Source organism: Quercus suber, unplaced genomic scaffold, assembly GCF_002906115.3.
Source record: "Quercus suber isolate HL8 unplaced genomic scaffold, Cork oak 2.0 scaffold_471, whole genome shotgun sequence".
Lineage (NCBI taxonomy): Eukaryota > Viridiplantae > Streptophyta > Magnoliopsida > Fagales > Fagaceae > Quercus > Quercus suber.
In genome coordinates this window covers 273,082-289,053 of record NW_027069922.1, presented here as the reverse complement: position 1 = coordinate 289,053, position 15,972 = coordinate 273,082, and the positions used below count along the sequence as shown (strand labels likewise).

The following is a 15,972-nucleotide window of genomic DNA, read 5'->3' as shown; positions in this document are numbered from 1 at the left end:
AGTTATCAATTCTTGAGCTAAAATATTTATTTTTGTTGTAATTGTATAAGTATTCTACTAGATTTTGTGGTGTTTGTATCCCTTCCTTTGTAGACTTTGTTAATAATTTGAATTTTAGCTTGTAATAATTTAGAGGGAGTCTATGTATGGTCAAAATTTTCCTTGCAAAATTTTCATTAGCAGATAATACTCTCCTAGGTATCAAATTAGCTATTACACTTCATTTTTATCAATGTTCTGTATCTGCAGAACATTTTTTTTAGTGGACAGTCTAAAATATGAGTACATTAACAAGCTATGAATTTTGGTGCCAGAATTCATGTAAAAGTTCCCATTAATAAAACACTATAATTTCCATTCATTGGTAAGTGAAGAAAAGATAGAGAGAGAGCATGCCTTTGCCATGACAGATACAAAAGCTCTAGCAACCCAACATACACATATGCATATACATACCCCCCCCCCCCCCAAAAAAAAAAAAACTCCAACAACCCAACATAAACTTCAAAAACCAAAATTTACCTAGGTCAAACCACTACAAAAGAAATCAGGAAAAAAAAAAAAAAAAAAAACACCACCACACACACACACACACACACACACAATATCAATCTTATAAGCATAATACAGCTATAGCAACCCAACAAAAACCCACTTGTGAAAAAGTAAAACAAATTTTGAAACTTTCAACGCAATTGTCAACTTCTTCACAGCAAGTTCCAATTCAGTATTCAATTATCATTTCCAAACTCAATTCCATCACATTGTACATCTAAAGCCAATTTATCTAACAGTCAATCTAACTTAATCAAATCAATCGAACATCCCTAATTCAAAAACCAAAAAAAACCCCAAATCATATCAAAACCCAACACAGCATCTTTCATTAGAACAATACAAGATATGAACATACACTCACCCTCCGTTCTCATAAAAAAGGAAATGCTCAAAATTTGAAACTTTTCGATAAAGCAAACAAAAAATCCAAACACCCAATTCGAAATCCAAATTGGGGAAAAGGGAAAATCATGAAAAACAAACCTTTGGATCGTAGCTCGCAGTGGCTCCAGTTTGTTTCCAAGCTACATGCAGAGCTCTGACGAACTCTGTGGCGGTGAGCTCCGGTGTGTGGTGTGGTGGAGGTTTGGGCAAGCAAAGGATGGCACAACCCCAAAGGAGGAAGCAGAGGGCACGGCGAGAACTCTTTCTTCATCTCCTCATTCTGCTCCGGCGATCTGTGTGGCGGTGGTGGAGGTTCGGCGTGAAGGAAGCAGAGGAATGGCATGAAGGAAGCAGAGGAAGTTGTGACCATGAACTCTTATTTTTTTTTTTTTGAGGTCATATTGTTTCTTTAAGTGAACTTTGACGTGGCAAACATCTATTGATTGGCGTAACACATTGGTTTTACGCCACAGCCTGATAGAATGTTTTCTCTATATAATTGTGTAAATATAGTATGTGACACTCGTCTGTAATGAGTTTTGTTTTTGCATTTGTGACAGAGGATTCAAAAATCCCTTTGTTTATATGACACATCAATCAATATCTTTTACCATTGCTATATATAACTGCAAAAGCCAATTTCTAAATCTCCTCCATTACATCTCTCAATTGCTTAATCACAAATTAAACTTATTCTAAAATCAATATATTTAAAATAATATACTAAGCAATTCTACTTTATATTGACGCAAAATAGAAGGGTGGGAAACCGATATAAACACAGCATAAAAACTTCCCAGAGAGAGAAGATTTAAAATTTCAAAAAAAAAAAAAAAAAAAAAACCTTTATTTCCTAAGCACAAAAATGAAGTGTCATAAACAAAACTAAACTCTTGATTTTGTGGCCTTCTGAGTTCAAAGTTCAAAATATAGGAAATCCTCCAATAAGACACAAAGAATTGATGCATATGATTGGTGTTAAATCTCTTTTGTTCAAATGCAAACATTTTACATGCAAACTGCAATAGTGATGTAACTTTTTTTGACAACGATGTTTTCCCTTTTCCTCATTTTAGGTGGATGGTATTAATCAAAGTCATTGTAAGTGGATGGAAATAATTGAAGTTATCACAGAATATGACCTTTATTCACATGTCTTTTAATAATGGTTTTCCTCATAACCACATGCATTTTTTAACTCTATTGATTTTTTTTTTCTTAGTTACTGTGGAGAAAGAGATTTGAATAATTGAATCTTGAAGATTTTTATTAGAAATAATAAAAAATGTCAATTAAGTTACACCTATCTTTGCAATTATAAAGTATTTCTCAATAAAAAGAAAGTTTGACCAATCTCTGTAAGCCTTAATTAGAGATTTTCTCATTGTTTCCTCCCAAATAAAGGATAGGTACAGAGCAACATGTTATAGTTAGACATGACAAAACGGTTCAGAATTTTTTGACCCGACCCGACCTGACATGAAAAATACCTGACCCGAACCTGATTTTTTTAACTCGAAGTAAAAACAGGTTGACCCGTAATCCGACTCGTGTTTTTTGCGGGTCAACCCGACCTGAACCAAAACCATTTTTTTAAAAATTTTTTGTTTTGGTAAAAAAAAAAAAATAGTGAAATTAAGACAATATTGGTTTAATTGTTTATTGTGAGCTTTAAGGAAACAATTGATACATTTACATACCGCATGCAAATTAATTGAGAGATAAATGATTGAACATTCTGTAATGAGTAAAGACTTTTAGATATCAAATAGTAAAATACACGTCAAGATAATTTGGTTACAATAAAGTTAAAAATAGATTTAAAATTGTAGACATGTGTGAGACACATTTACAAGTGTAAAAATAGTAAAGCCAAAGTATCTAATTAGTATAAATTATTGATGCTTATTAGACCTATTTTTTAACAATTTATGTTCAAAATAAACGGCTTTTCAAAATAAATTATGATATTTCATAGAGTGTGTACTGCTTAATAATGATATGATCTTCATAAAAGAGACTATCTATAAATAAGTAAGCAATCAAACTTTAATGTATATCTCAAATTGAAATAAAGTGCCAACCACAATTGATAATATATTATAAAATTACTTTTTTAAAATTGTAACTTTCTTATATGTTCTTATTATTTATCAAATGAGTTATCTAATAAGTCATTTGTAATTTTGTTTTATATTTTGGAATGTTAATATTGTGTAGAAATAAATCTTGTATATTTGTTTTACTTATCTTTGTGTTATTTTCTTTTAGATAGCAATGTTAGGATTTGTATAATTTGAAAATTATTGAATAAGTATTAATAAGTTTAACTAAGTTTATTCTTGATATAAGTTATTAATTCAAAATAATGTATTTTACATCAAGTAATATGTTGCATAACTTTCTAAATGGCAAATACATATTGTTTTCTTTACAAAAATAAAAAATAAAAAAAATTTCATGTGATAGATACAACCAACCTAATCCGACCCGACCCACAACCCAATTAACCCGACCCGAACAGCCCGTTTTGCTTTCATTAAAAAAAAAAAAAAAAAAAACTTCCGGATCGAGTGGCGCCACGGGATTTTCCTCTGGATAAGAAAATCAGGACAGCTGTCATAATGTATCGAAAATTAACATATTTGTCTGTCCTAGTTGCTTGTCTCCCTCAATGTTTAATTCATTGTGAAAATCAGTGGTTTGTTTATTGGATTGGGCCGCACGACCATGGCAAAATCCTTGTAAGATTGGCATGTATTTAAGAAGATTATATGGAGAAGAGGTTGTAGAAGAAAAACAAAATTTCTTAAACCAAATATGTCACCAAACACAAGTTCAGATATTTCTACACCCTTGTTAGAGGCTAGTGATCACCATCACAATGAAGAAGAAGAAGAAACAAATAGAGGGTGTTGTAAGAATGTGTTGGATGTGGTAGAGGCCAAGACCCAATTGTTGTTTTCCCTACCAATGATTCTCACCAATGTTTTCTGCTACTTAATAACCTTAATTTCTGTCATGTTCGCCGGCCACCTTGGTGAGCTCGAGCTTGCCGGTGCAACTCTTGCAAACTCGTGGGCAGTTGTCACAGGCCTCGCTGTCATGGTAACTCTTTCTATCATGTTCATGTCTTTTATTTATCTAGTTTTCCTTCATTTTCTTAAAATCTTAAATTAAGCAGCTTCATATTATACCTTCAAAGATTTCAAAGAGAGTAATAAACGCCCATCTGTTCACAAATTAAGCAAGAAGTTCAGAGAATAGTAATGAAACATTTCTAGTGTCTCATTCTTGCTAAGCTGATACGCTTCCCCAAGAAATACTTATATGGATACTACTGCCAAAATTTTTTTTGCAGTATATATCAATCTGATAGGCTTCCCATTTTATTTAAATATTCTCTTTTTCTATTTCTCTTTTTCTCTTCCTTTTCCTCTCTTTCTCCCTCAACCTTTGGCAAACCTATACCCAGCAAAATCACAACAAGCAAATCACCCAAATCAACAGAAACTTAACCAACCATAAAAAAATCACCCACAGCCACGCCGATCTTGCCGCCACAACAACTACCAAACGGCCACCCAAATCCGACCCAAACGCCGGAAACACATTCCCAACGGCGATCTCCACATCCCACGCCCAACGCCGATCACCACCCCACACCCAAACACCGATCTCTGCGCCAACCCCCAAATGCCGATCTCCACGCCACCACACTGATCTGCAACAAGAGAGAGAAGAGAAATAATTAGTGGGTGGTGGCTTGCCATGGCCGGTGAAAGTGGGTCAAGCCATGGTGTGGTGGCTATGGAGTTTTGAGTCTGAAGAGAGGAGAGCAGAATGAGAGAGAAGGTAGATAGAGAAAACAAAAGAACTAATGAGAGAGAGAGAGAGAGGAAAAAGAAAGTTGGTCCGAGATTTTTTTATAAAAAGTATGAGGTAGACAATTAAAAATTAATTTTTAAAAATACAATTGTGCAGTAGCATCTTATCACAATTGTAAAAATTTTTACAATTCTGAATATTTACAAATCCAAATGCTGGGTACTTGCTCTAAAGCTAAATAATCCTTACATTTTTCATTTGGCATTCCCACTGGAGATGCTTATATTCTTGTGGAGGAATAAGACTCAGTGGGAGAGCAGAAGTGGCAGAAGGAATTGTTTGTTGCCCCTTTTTTTTTTTGGTTTTGTTTTATAAAGTGGTTTTCTTTGTCTGAACATTCTGTTTTTCCACGTAATTGCTTTCAAATATGACAATGATGACTGTGAAAGGGTCGTATTGACAATCCACTGCACTCCACATATGACCAAGAATAAAAAAATTCAATAGCAAAAGTATGCATAAAGCCATAAACGTGACCTATAATATGATTGAAAAACTGAAGGTCCACATGACTGGAGCTATGTTTCTAGTTTTTTTTTTTTTTTTTTGATGAACATGTTTCTTGTTTTTTAAGTAATGCGATACCAACCTTGAATAATAGCAAATTTAAAAATAGGATATGTTTAGTTGAAGGTAAAATATGATGTATAGAAAATAATAGAGAAAAAATAAAAGAGACAATAGGTTTGTGTGTTGTTTGATAAAGAGGGAGAAAAAGAAAATTTTTAGGTGCCGCACAAAATTTGCCTCTCCTGGAGAGAAAACAAGTGTGGAAATGTCTTTGAGGGGGAAAAACAAAAATAACCCGCCTTTTTTACTCTTACAACTTCACCTACCCTACTTAATTTTCACCCACTCTACCTATTTCCTACTTTTTCAGCTCTCATCATCAATTTTCTCAGACTCCTCTTCACAAGCATCTTCACAACTCAACAGTAATAATTAAAACTTCTTTTTTTTTTTCCTTCTTTTTGTCCGGTAATAATCTCAACTTAATTTTCTTTGTTTTTGTTTTTGTTTTTTTTTTCTTTTTGTTTCGGTTAGCAATATTAATATTCTTTCCAGTATTAACTCAAAATCTTTGGCTTAGCAATATTAATTTTGCCCATGTTTTTTATGATGTTGCCCATGATTTTAACTAGATCTTTTCTGCCTAGTATATATAATTTGTTGAACTTATATATTCAAAATTTTGTTGCCCCACGTTTTTCTTCCCAGCAAAGTTAACACATAATACAATTTTTATTGCCCATAAAATTTATATTATATTTAATAATAAAGAAAAATAATAAAAATTTATGTACAATTTAAATTTTAATATTATTTAATAAGTATAAATAAATCTATTTCTTATCTATTATGTAACAAGAATATATTAGTCAATTTATATAAACTATATTTTTTATTCTTTTACTTTTTTCTTTAATTAAACAAAAGAATTTTCCACTTTTTCACTTTTCTACCTTCTTACTTTTCCACTTCTACAACTAAACACATACAAAGAAAAACCAATTTTTTTTTTTATCTTCTTATTTTTTCACTCCTCTAACCAAACACACCCTGAGTCTATCATGAGAATGATTAAGACCAAAAGAAAGTGATCATACATACCATTGAAGTGACATAATTCTTACTTTGAAATTTATTTTAATGAACAATGAAAATATTTCATGATCAAAGCACTGTGGTACAGTTGCATGAGCAGACAAAACAAGAAAACACAGATGGAAACAAAACTATACCTGCAGCCAAAGCAGACCCACTAGGCACTAGCAAATACTAACACAAAAGAGGGCTAGACTAACAGCTAAAATCAAACACAGAGTATGGGATGATGATCCAAAGGGTACAAAGAATTCTGCTTTGAATATTGGTATCCTTAATGTTCTTCTTTTGTACAAGACAATTTCGGAGAGAGAGCACTCAAAAAATAATTAAGTGGTCCCTTGCTTCCAGCTTGCTCCAACAGAGACCACAGTCCACAGCAAGGTTATCTTTAGTGGGGAGAGCCTGTTTTGAATGGCCGACCAAATAAATAAAGTGCTTGGGGAAATTATTTGTAAACCACACAATCTTACACCAGTTATTTTGAGGTTTGCTCAATCAAACAGCCTTCTTGTGAAGGATGATGTTGTTTTCAACAGCTTATTTTGCTTAGAATTTAAGCTAGGAAAATAAATAAAATAAAAAAGTGAAATTTTAGAAAGTGTTAGTTCACTCCAACTTATCCAAGCATGCAATTTTGATGTCAAACAATTTATCTTGAATACATGCATACCAACTTTTCTGACCTGGCTGGTGGCCATACCATTGTCCAATTTGTATGAAAGAAAACAATTTAGCTGACGATGTACTGGCACTGGCAGTGTAAGTGTCAGTGTCATACATAAATTCTCATTAAAATTTTCAATTGTAATGTTAGTAAAGGATTTGATCCCCATTTCCCACTTTTTATCTTAATAAATGGAGGATTTTCTCCAACCCAATGAGCCCTCAAGAGTTATAACCTCCCAAATATAACCTAATGTTGCAAATAGCCTCCATATGGACCACATAATGGCAGCCATGTTCTTGCAAAGACCCAACCAACACTCTTTTTGAGGAGGATTGATGTCAGACCAAGCAATCCTGGTAGCATAGGGTTTGTCAGTAGCTCCATTCCACAAGAATGAATAGATTACCTCTGCTCCATAAAGTTTTTCAAAGAATGAAATGTTTGCCCAATTTGAGTACTGTATAGTACTGATGCCATCAACTAAAGGCCTACAATGCGCCACAGTTGGTTTTCCTTGAAATCAAGGGCACTCTCTAGTCTTTAACTTCAGCTGACACCTTTGAGAAAGAGACCTCAAACTTACCCACATAAGTTGCCAAACCAAACAGTGCCTTCAACTTTACCAAAAACTGATTATTAGCCGCAATAGAATCTTTGTTAGCAGCATAAAAAATCAACTGGTCAGCAACAAAACATAGGTGAAACAGATTCACTTTTGTTACTTTTAGGATGGTACATGAAACCATTCCGTCCTGCTCTTTTTTGCAATATGAAACTCGTGAAAACCGTTATAATCAGTACAAAGAGGTAGGGGGACAAAGGATCCTTTTGCCTCAACCTCTTTTTCAGTTCAAAATATCCAAATAAAACACCATTTAAAGCTATAGAGTATTTAGGAGTAGATATACTTGTTAGGATTCTTGCTAGAATGCCCAAGAAGATTTTGATAGAAATTCACTGCCATACTTGTTATTCTGGTTCATGGTTAAGACATATTGCTGCTCCAACGATTTCAACCAAAATTGACGTTGTCCACCCGAAACGAAACCGAACCGAACTGTGATTTCAACTGAAGGCAAACTATTTAATGATACTCCATAGTTGACTCTTACATTATAATTATTTGTTTTTTCATTCTAGATTGGGTTAAGTGGATCACTTGAGACACTTTGCGGGCAAGGATTTGGAGCAAAATTATACAGACTGTTGGGGATTTATCTACAAGCTTCTTGTATCATATCCTTCCTCTTCTCTATCATCATAGCCATTATCTGGTTCTATACAGAACCTATACTAATCTTAGTTCATCAAGAAACTGAGATTGCAAAGACGGCCGCTCACTATATAAGATTTCTCATTCCTGGATTATTTGCATATGGCTTCCTGCAAAACATCTTGAGGTTTCTTCAGACACAATCTATTTTGTGGCCCTTGGTCATATTCACAGGTCTACCATTGGTCATTCATGCTGGCATTGCATATACTTTAGTACACTGGACATCTCTCAGTTTTGTGGGAGCTCCATTGGCAGCTTCAGTTTCATTATGGCTATCAGTCCTTATGTTGGCCATGTATGTGACTTGTACAAAGAAATTTGAGCATACATGGGGGGGATTTTCATTGGAATCATTTCAATACATTCTTCCAAGCTTGAAACTAGCCCTTCTCTCTGCAGCAATGGTATGGTAAGTGTGCTTTTAATTCTATTGTGTCCGCTATTCTTAATGATTATGCTTTTTTTTTTTTAATAATTAAAAAAAAAATACTTTGACATAGCTTATTTTGATATGAGAATATATTTTAGAATGACAAAATATGAGGCAATCTTGTTAAGATAGAAAATATGAATTAAACACTCACCAATGATTGATGAAGTGTTCTGAATTTCAGAAATTTTTCTTTATATTAGTGATATGCCATGGCCAAATGAAATTCCAAACTGATCTCAAATTAAACAGGCTAAAAGAACCCAGTCCATATTGAAATTAGCATTATGACCAAAATTACCCCAATACATAAGTTGAGCCCTAAGACATGGTATCATAAGCACAGTCGTGACCTTATAACTTTCACAAGTCCTCTAATTAGAAAATTTGTCAGTTTGGAGTACTGGGCTTTCGAGATTCTGGTTCTTTTAGCGGGATTGTTGCAAAACTCAGAAACAACCACTTCATTGATTGCTATGTGGTAAGCTTCACGGTCATTTTCCCTAGCTGTATCAGTTACAGGCTTGATATTTTTGCTTTAATAATTCTTTTTTGGATTAAAACTTTAGCGTGAATACAGAAGCTATCGCTTTCATGCTCTCATATGGTCTCAGTGCAGCTACAAGGTTAGTTTGTATAATACCTTCGTTTTAAGTTGTCTTATTCTTTTTAAGCTCTGCATTTCCTTTTCCGTTGACAAAACTTAAAAGGAAAATTCCTCCAACCCACTATTTATGCCATGATTGAAATAACCATCAACATTTACTTTTAATCACATGAATTTTTGAATAGTCATGTGACTTGTTAAGAAGACTTAACAAGGCCTGTGATTATGTACATGTGGATGGTCTCTGAAAGCCACATAATTTGTTGGAAGAGATTCTTCAAACTAGTTTAGAAGAAAACTTTGTCTTTTCTCCGGTATGTTCCAAATATTGAAAAAAAATTTAACTTATTGTGACAGCACAAGAGTGTCAAATGAGTTGGGAGCTGGCCATCCCAACCGGGCAAAGAATGCCATAGGTGTGAGTCTAAAGCTCTCTCTCCTTGTTGGGGTCACACTTGTTTTGGCTATTGCATTTGGTCACAATATATGGGCTAGTTTCTTCAGTGATAGCTCTGAAATCATTAAGGAATTTGCTTCAATGACTCCTCTGCTTGCAATTTCAATATTCATTGATTCAGTGCAAGCTGTCATTTCAGGTATGAATTATACAATTTTCTACAATACGCTCTATCTACCTCATTATTACAAATTTACATTTTCAGTTTCAAGGCTAATGGTTTTGACACTGCAGGGGTGGCCAGAGGATATGGTTGGCAGCACTTGGCTGTTTATGTTAACTTGGCGACCTTCTATATCATTGGTTTAACAATTGCATGTGCCCTTGGATTTAAGACGAATCTGCAAGCTAAGGTGAGCTTATATCATGATACTATGAACAAAGTATCTACACATCAGTTAAACATGTCTGCATAGATGTACAAAATTTTATTTTTCATCTTCACAAATTTGAGATACAATCAACTACAAAATTTTTGTAATGTTCCCTTTGTGTGCATTATGTTATACAGGGTTTGTGGATTGGCTTGATCTGTGGCCTCTCCAGCCAAGCTGTTGCCCTCTTTTTAATTACACTGCGAACCAAATGGGCTAAACTAAGCCTCCCCGAGAAAGATAACAGAGAAAACCTAGTTTTGGTTTAATTGAATGACAAGCTACAGAAACGAGATGAACAACATGGCTTGCTTGGGTGAACTAGGCTAGGTTTGCATAGCACTGAAAAGGAAAACCCAACGCGCCTGCTTTTTTTTTTTTTTTTTTGGGTCTCGTGCACTGTTCACGGGACTCGCAAATACGAATTTCAACAAATTTTACTTTAAAACTGGGTCTTACGACACTATTCATACATTTATAAATTATTTTGTTATAGTGTTTTCAGTTTTTAGTTTTTAGTTTTCAGCAATAAGCGATATCCAAACAGACCAGACCCCGAATAAATGACCAATGACACACACTATATTGCACATTCATTTTTTAGTGACAAGTTTTAGCATGTGGTCTGGCGAATATTTCACTATATTTGATAGAGATCCCATAGAATTTAATAGATCTTTGTTGAATTTGGTGATAACCCCTATTAAGCACGGGTGTGGATTCGGATTCAGGTGCTGGTGCGGGAGTTGACAATTTTTTAAAAAGTAAGGTGTGGATGCAGCAGACTGTGGCAATTAAAAAATTATTAAAAATATTTTTATTTATATTTTCTATATATTGCTAAGCTTATCTTTTTATATAATGGTAAACATATACCAATTTAAGAGTAATGGTAAACATATATTAATAAATTTGAAAGCATATTTATACATATTATTATAATGTTTACACAACCCCAATTTTAGCCCAATAACATTTATAATATTAAATTATTTTCCTTCAAAAAAAAAAAGTAATGAGGTGATAAAATCAAATTATTAAAGAATAATAAAAACTGATGGGTAAAGGTGATAAAAACCTGTATTTTTACTGTTTTCACAAGTTTCAACATTTTCTATCTTTTTTACTTTTCAATTTTTTCTTCTCTCAGAAGGCCACATGAAGCAAAATAATGGAGACCGGTGACATGGTGGTGCCCATTTCAGTTGGAATTGGGCCGTATTAGCCATTTCAACACCTGTTTCTGCCGGAATCGGCCCGATTTTGCGTGGATCGGCCCAAATTGGTGCGAATCCCAAAAAAAAAAAAAAAAAAGGGCGACATGGACACGCTGTTAGCGGCATCGCGCACCGCACACCGCATCGAGTGTGAGTGCGGCGGCCTTGGAGCCACACCTGTGCTTTCTAGGATAACCTTCACGAATCTAGTGACAGGTGCAAAACTATGTACAATTGTGGGGCCTTTGCCCCCCAAAAGTTTTTAAAATATCTCAATTATTGCTAAAAATTAGCTTCATGACATTAGGTTTCTTAGCATTATAAAGACTATATATAATGATGGCAGTCGTATAGTTTGTGCCATCATCCTTAACAATGAGTTTTTTTTTCTTAATTAAATCTAAGCAAAAATGGCTATAAAATCTTGATAGGTACAAAATTCTTCTTCAATTCTTCTTTTATATTTATTTAAATTTTGTTTTATGAATTTTCCACTTTAATTTATTTAACAATAAAATGATAGGGGCTTTATTCACTAATTTTATCTAGTATATTCAGGCCTTAAATTTGTCTTTGGTATAACATTTGGAGAAGCAAATCTATAAATTGATGTACCATTGTGCTAATATAAGAATTGGTATATTCAGACTTAGAAATTCTCAATATATTACGAGTTGGATGATATTGGTTGTTTAACTTTGTTAGTATTTTGAGTGCTAATTTTAATGGAAGATGCTATTTTTTTTTTTTTTTTTTTAAAATATTTTTTATACATCTCTATAGCAAACTAGATAATGTCCCTCGCGATACGTGGATGCTTGATAATTTCATCTAAAAATAATTTTTATTCTTTTAAGACCCATATATAATATTCATTTTTTTATATTGTATTTATGATATTTCCTGTAATATTGTTGAATTCTTTGAAGTTTAATATTTTTTTAATTTATATTTTATAATTTTTTTTCTTATCCTAGAAGTAATTTCCAACTATTGAGCGGGTTTTCTTTACTAATATATATATATATGAGATTGGAATTGCATAGTTATTAGAAATTTCTAGGAATCTATACCATAGTATAAATTTAATATTTAAAATAATAAAATAACATCTTGATAAAAGGTAAACTTTATTTCTAAAACCGAACACTTCCTCAACCACTTCATTCTTACCACCATATCTCAAACACTTTGTTCATAATCTAAAAGAAAAAAAAAATTATTTGTGTACCAACATAAAGAGAATGTAATCAAACAAAGAAAAATTGGCTAAATATACTTCAATTTATCAATTTTAGTTGCCTCTAATAGGACCTTTATATCCTTTTAAAAAAAAAATAAAAATAAAGAGAGAGAGAGAGAGAGAGAGAGAGAGAGAGAGAGAGAGAGAGAGAGAATGCTAAAATTCAAGAAAAGTATAAGCTAAAATTGGGAAAACTAATCTTGAATTATTAATTTTACACATGAGCTTTGTCTTTATATAGAGAAGTAGAGCATACTAATAAACTTACAATCATGTATCAAAACCGTAACAGAAAATTAAATAATTTGAAATTAATCCTAACAAACCGCGACAACTACAATCAACAACACTAACCAAAAAAAAAAAAAAAGATTTAGTTGGATAAGTACTATACATAAAAGATACATGAGAAAGAACATAAAAATTATGTGAAGAACTACTTAATTGTAGCTTTGATGGAGGGAACAAACAATATGATTGTAGTTTGTACACCATTTGCACACTATTCTTGAATAATTGCAACTAAAGCTAAAATAATCTTGATTCACAAAGAAAACTCCAAAATAATCCTAACTTTTTACTTTTATGGTCGAGGATCATACCAATACTACACTAAATAGTAGTAAAAAATTACAAAGAAACCAAGAAATTGTGAGGGCTAAAACAAAATAAAAAAGCGCCCAACCTATGGCATGAAGATTAAAGGTCTGTTTGGATATTGCTTATTTTGCTAAAACTGAAAACTTATTAATGAAAGTACTGTAGATAAAAATAAAAGTTAGTTGAAATAGTACAGTGTGGCTCACGAATAGTACTAAAAAGTGTAATGGGGCTCATAATAGTAGCAAAAATTAGCTAAATAGTGAAATAATTTTCATTTTTCATTGGTATCCAAATGGAGGCTAAAGGCTATGGGTAGGACCGGTAGGTATATATAAAGTAACAGAAGTGCAAGAAATGAAAATAGTGAGTGGAAACGTGAAAAGTTTTGTGCTTTGTGAGAAAGAGGAAAGTCTTTGAAACAATGAACCCAATAACATGAAGAGTCCTTATCTTTTAAATTTTAATTAGCCCTTATCTTTGACATGGCACTTGAGGAATGTCCTGATACAATGAATCTAAGAGAATTAAGAGTTTTTATCTTTAGAATTTTAATTAATCAATATCTCTGATGTGACACTTAAGTAAAGAATTTAAGTGAAAAAAAAAAAAAAATTCCTTGTCAAAGAAAGTGTCACATGGCAGAAATTCACGCTTTCTCGCATAAGGTCACTGCTTTTATATGTACTAGTTTTTAACCTATGTGATGCATGGGAAAATTACTGAAAATGAAATCTAATGAATGCTAAGCAATTATGCAAAATACCATTTAAATTAAAAGACAAATATTAGTGAATGTTGTTATCCTTAGCTGTTTGTGTTACATCTAGAGTTTCATATCTAAGTTACTACAATGCTGCTTGTAGCAACTGAAGATCACAATATAAGTATATTACAAGAGGCCAAAACTTATATTATCTTCAAGCTCTCTTTAGCCTTATAGAGTCCCTAACAAAATTTCTTTTGTATTGAATTTGATTTCAGAGGGCTTATTCAAAATTATTTGAATTAAACCTCAGAAGTTAGGAAAAAAAAAAAAAATATATATATATATATAAACATAACATTGTAGCTGATTAATATTCAAATAAACTACCAATTTAATATGATTAATCACTATTAGTAATTTAGAAAGAAAAAATTAACAAAATTAAAGTTGTCACCTATTTAACCTAAAACTTTTCATATTCTAAAGTTGTCAAACACCTATTAACAAATAGCTATTGATATAAAATATTTAGTAATTTCTTCAATACTGCAAGTTGTTTATGCTGTAAAAATTTGAGAGAATAACATAGCAAGCATCTTAAACTCTTTCTTGCTTGGATCCTACAAAACAATATATATATATATATATATTATATATATATATATATATATGTATGTATGTATGTATGATGTATGTCGAGAGACAACCAATTATGATAGTGTTGGAGGCAAAGTAAAAGATTAGGGAAAAAAAAAAAACTGAAGAAGTAAGCGATTTGGCTAGCATACCAGCTAGTTAATTTATATTGAAAGACATAAAAATCTTACAATCAAATAGAATCTATCTTAAAAGTAAATAAATACATGTGGTACAATCAGATAAATAAAACGTACGTCAAGATGATCAAGTTTGGCAATGAAGAAGACGCAACAGCTATTGATGAGAGTAATCTCTATCTTAAATTTGTGATAATGATGAAAATGCAGCAACTACTAATTATGCAAATCTAATTTTGATTCAACTACAATAAAAATGATGATAATTACCATAAAAAATTATATTAAAAAAATAGACTTTTATGATATAGCACATCAAAGGGAATAAATAATAAACAAACCTATGAACTAAACAAATTTCAGACACACATAAACAGAAGTAGAGCACCCGCTAAAGTGTTTCATTTCCTTAGACAATGTGGTTCAAGTCACAGCAAGCCCTGAAATGAAAAATTACGAAGATAAAAAAGACATTGTGACACTTCACAATAAAAGTTGGGTAATAATGATAATATTTAAGGCACTGTAAGAAATGGTGTACTGCTGGGATCCCAACATAGTCTTTTAATGGAGACTAAATTGAAGATGGGTGCCATGAAAAGAGAGAAGGAGAAAGCTGGTTTTGTTTTTGGTTTGATTGTTCCAAAAGCTCAAAATTGTGAAGGTTTGGCAATGCTTTGGAAGAAAGAGATCAAGTTAGAAATCATGGGATATGCGGTAAACTTCATTGATGCAATAGTTATTGATGAGTCTTCTGATTTCAAGTGGAGAATAACTGGGTTTTATGGGCACCCTGAAACGCATAGAAGAAAAGAGCCTTGGGAACAGTTAAAAAGCCTGAATAGAAGATTCCAACTGCCATGGATTTGTTTTGGAGATTTTAATGAAATTTTTTCAGTAAATGAAAAATGGGGAGGAGTGCAAAGATCCCAAAGGAAAGTGGAAGGGTCCAGGTCAGCAGTAGACTCCTGTAATTTCAAGGATGGGATATACTAGTCTAGACTTCACATGGTGTAATATGCAGGAAGGGGATGACAGAATTTATCTAAGACTAGATGGGGCTTTGGCAACACAAGACTGGATTGAAAAATACAAGGAGGTTCGAGTCCACCACATTGTGGACTCCACATCTGATCACTTTGCTTTGCTAGTCTCAAATTCCTTACTCCTCGACATCC

At 32.7% G+C, this 15,972-nt stretch overlaps 1 protein-coding gene across 1 annotated transcript; it reads left to right on the top strand.

Moving 5' to 3' along the window:
- Positions 1 to 3,547: 3,547 nt before the first annotated feature.
- On the top strand, positions 3,548 to 10,753 carry LOC111992577 (protein DETOXIFICATION 18). The gene is made up of 7 exons (XM_024024456.2): positions 3,548 to 4,050; positions 8,246 to 8,790; positions 9,206 to 9,292; positions 9,381 to 9,437; positions 9,776 to 10,014; positions 10,110 to 10,228; positions 10,387 to 10,753. Exons 1-7 carry the CDS (start codon positions 3,763 to 3,765, stop codon positions 10,516 to 10,518), a joined length of 1,467 nt encoding a protein of 488 aa, XP_023880224.1. The 5' UTR covers positions 3,548 to 3,762; the 3' UTR covers positions 10,519 to 10,753.
- The last annotated feature ends 5,219 nt before the right edge of the window (positions 10,754 to 15,972 follow it).

Bases quoted from the DNA above. Each gene is read 5' to 3' on its own strand.
- LOC111992577 (XM_024024456.2), top strand. From the start codon at position 3,763: ATGTCACCAAACACAAGTTCAGATATTTCTACACCCTTGTTAGAGGCT. The intron at 9,293-9,380 runs GTAAGCTTCACG...TTAAAACTTTAG, and splicing joins ACTTCATTGATTGCTATGTG to CGTGAATACAGAAGCTATCG. The intron at 10,015-10,109 runs GTATGAATTATA...TTGACACTGCAG, and splicing joins AGTGCAAGCTGTCATTTCAG to GGGTGGCCAGAGGATATGGT.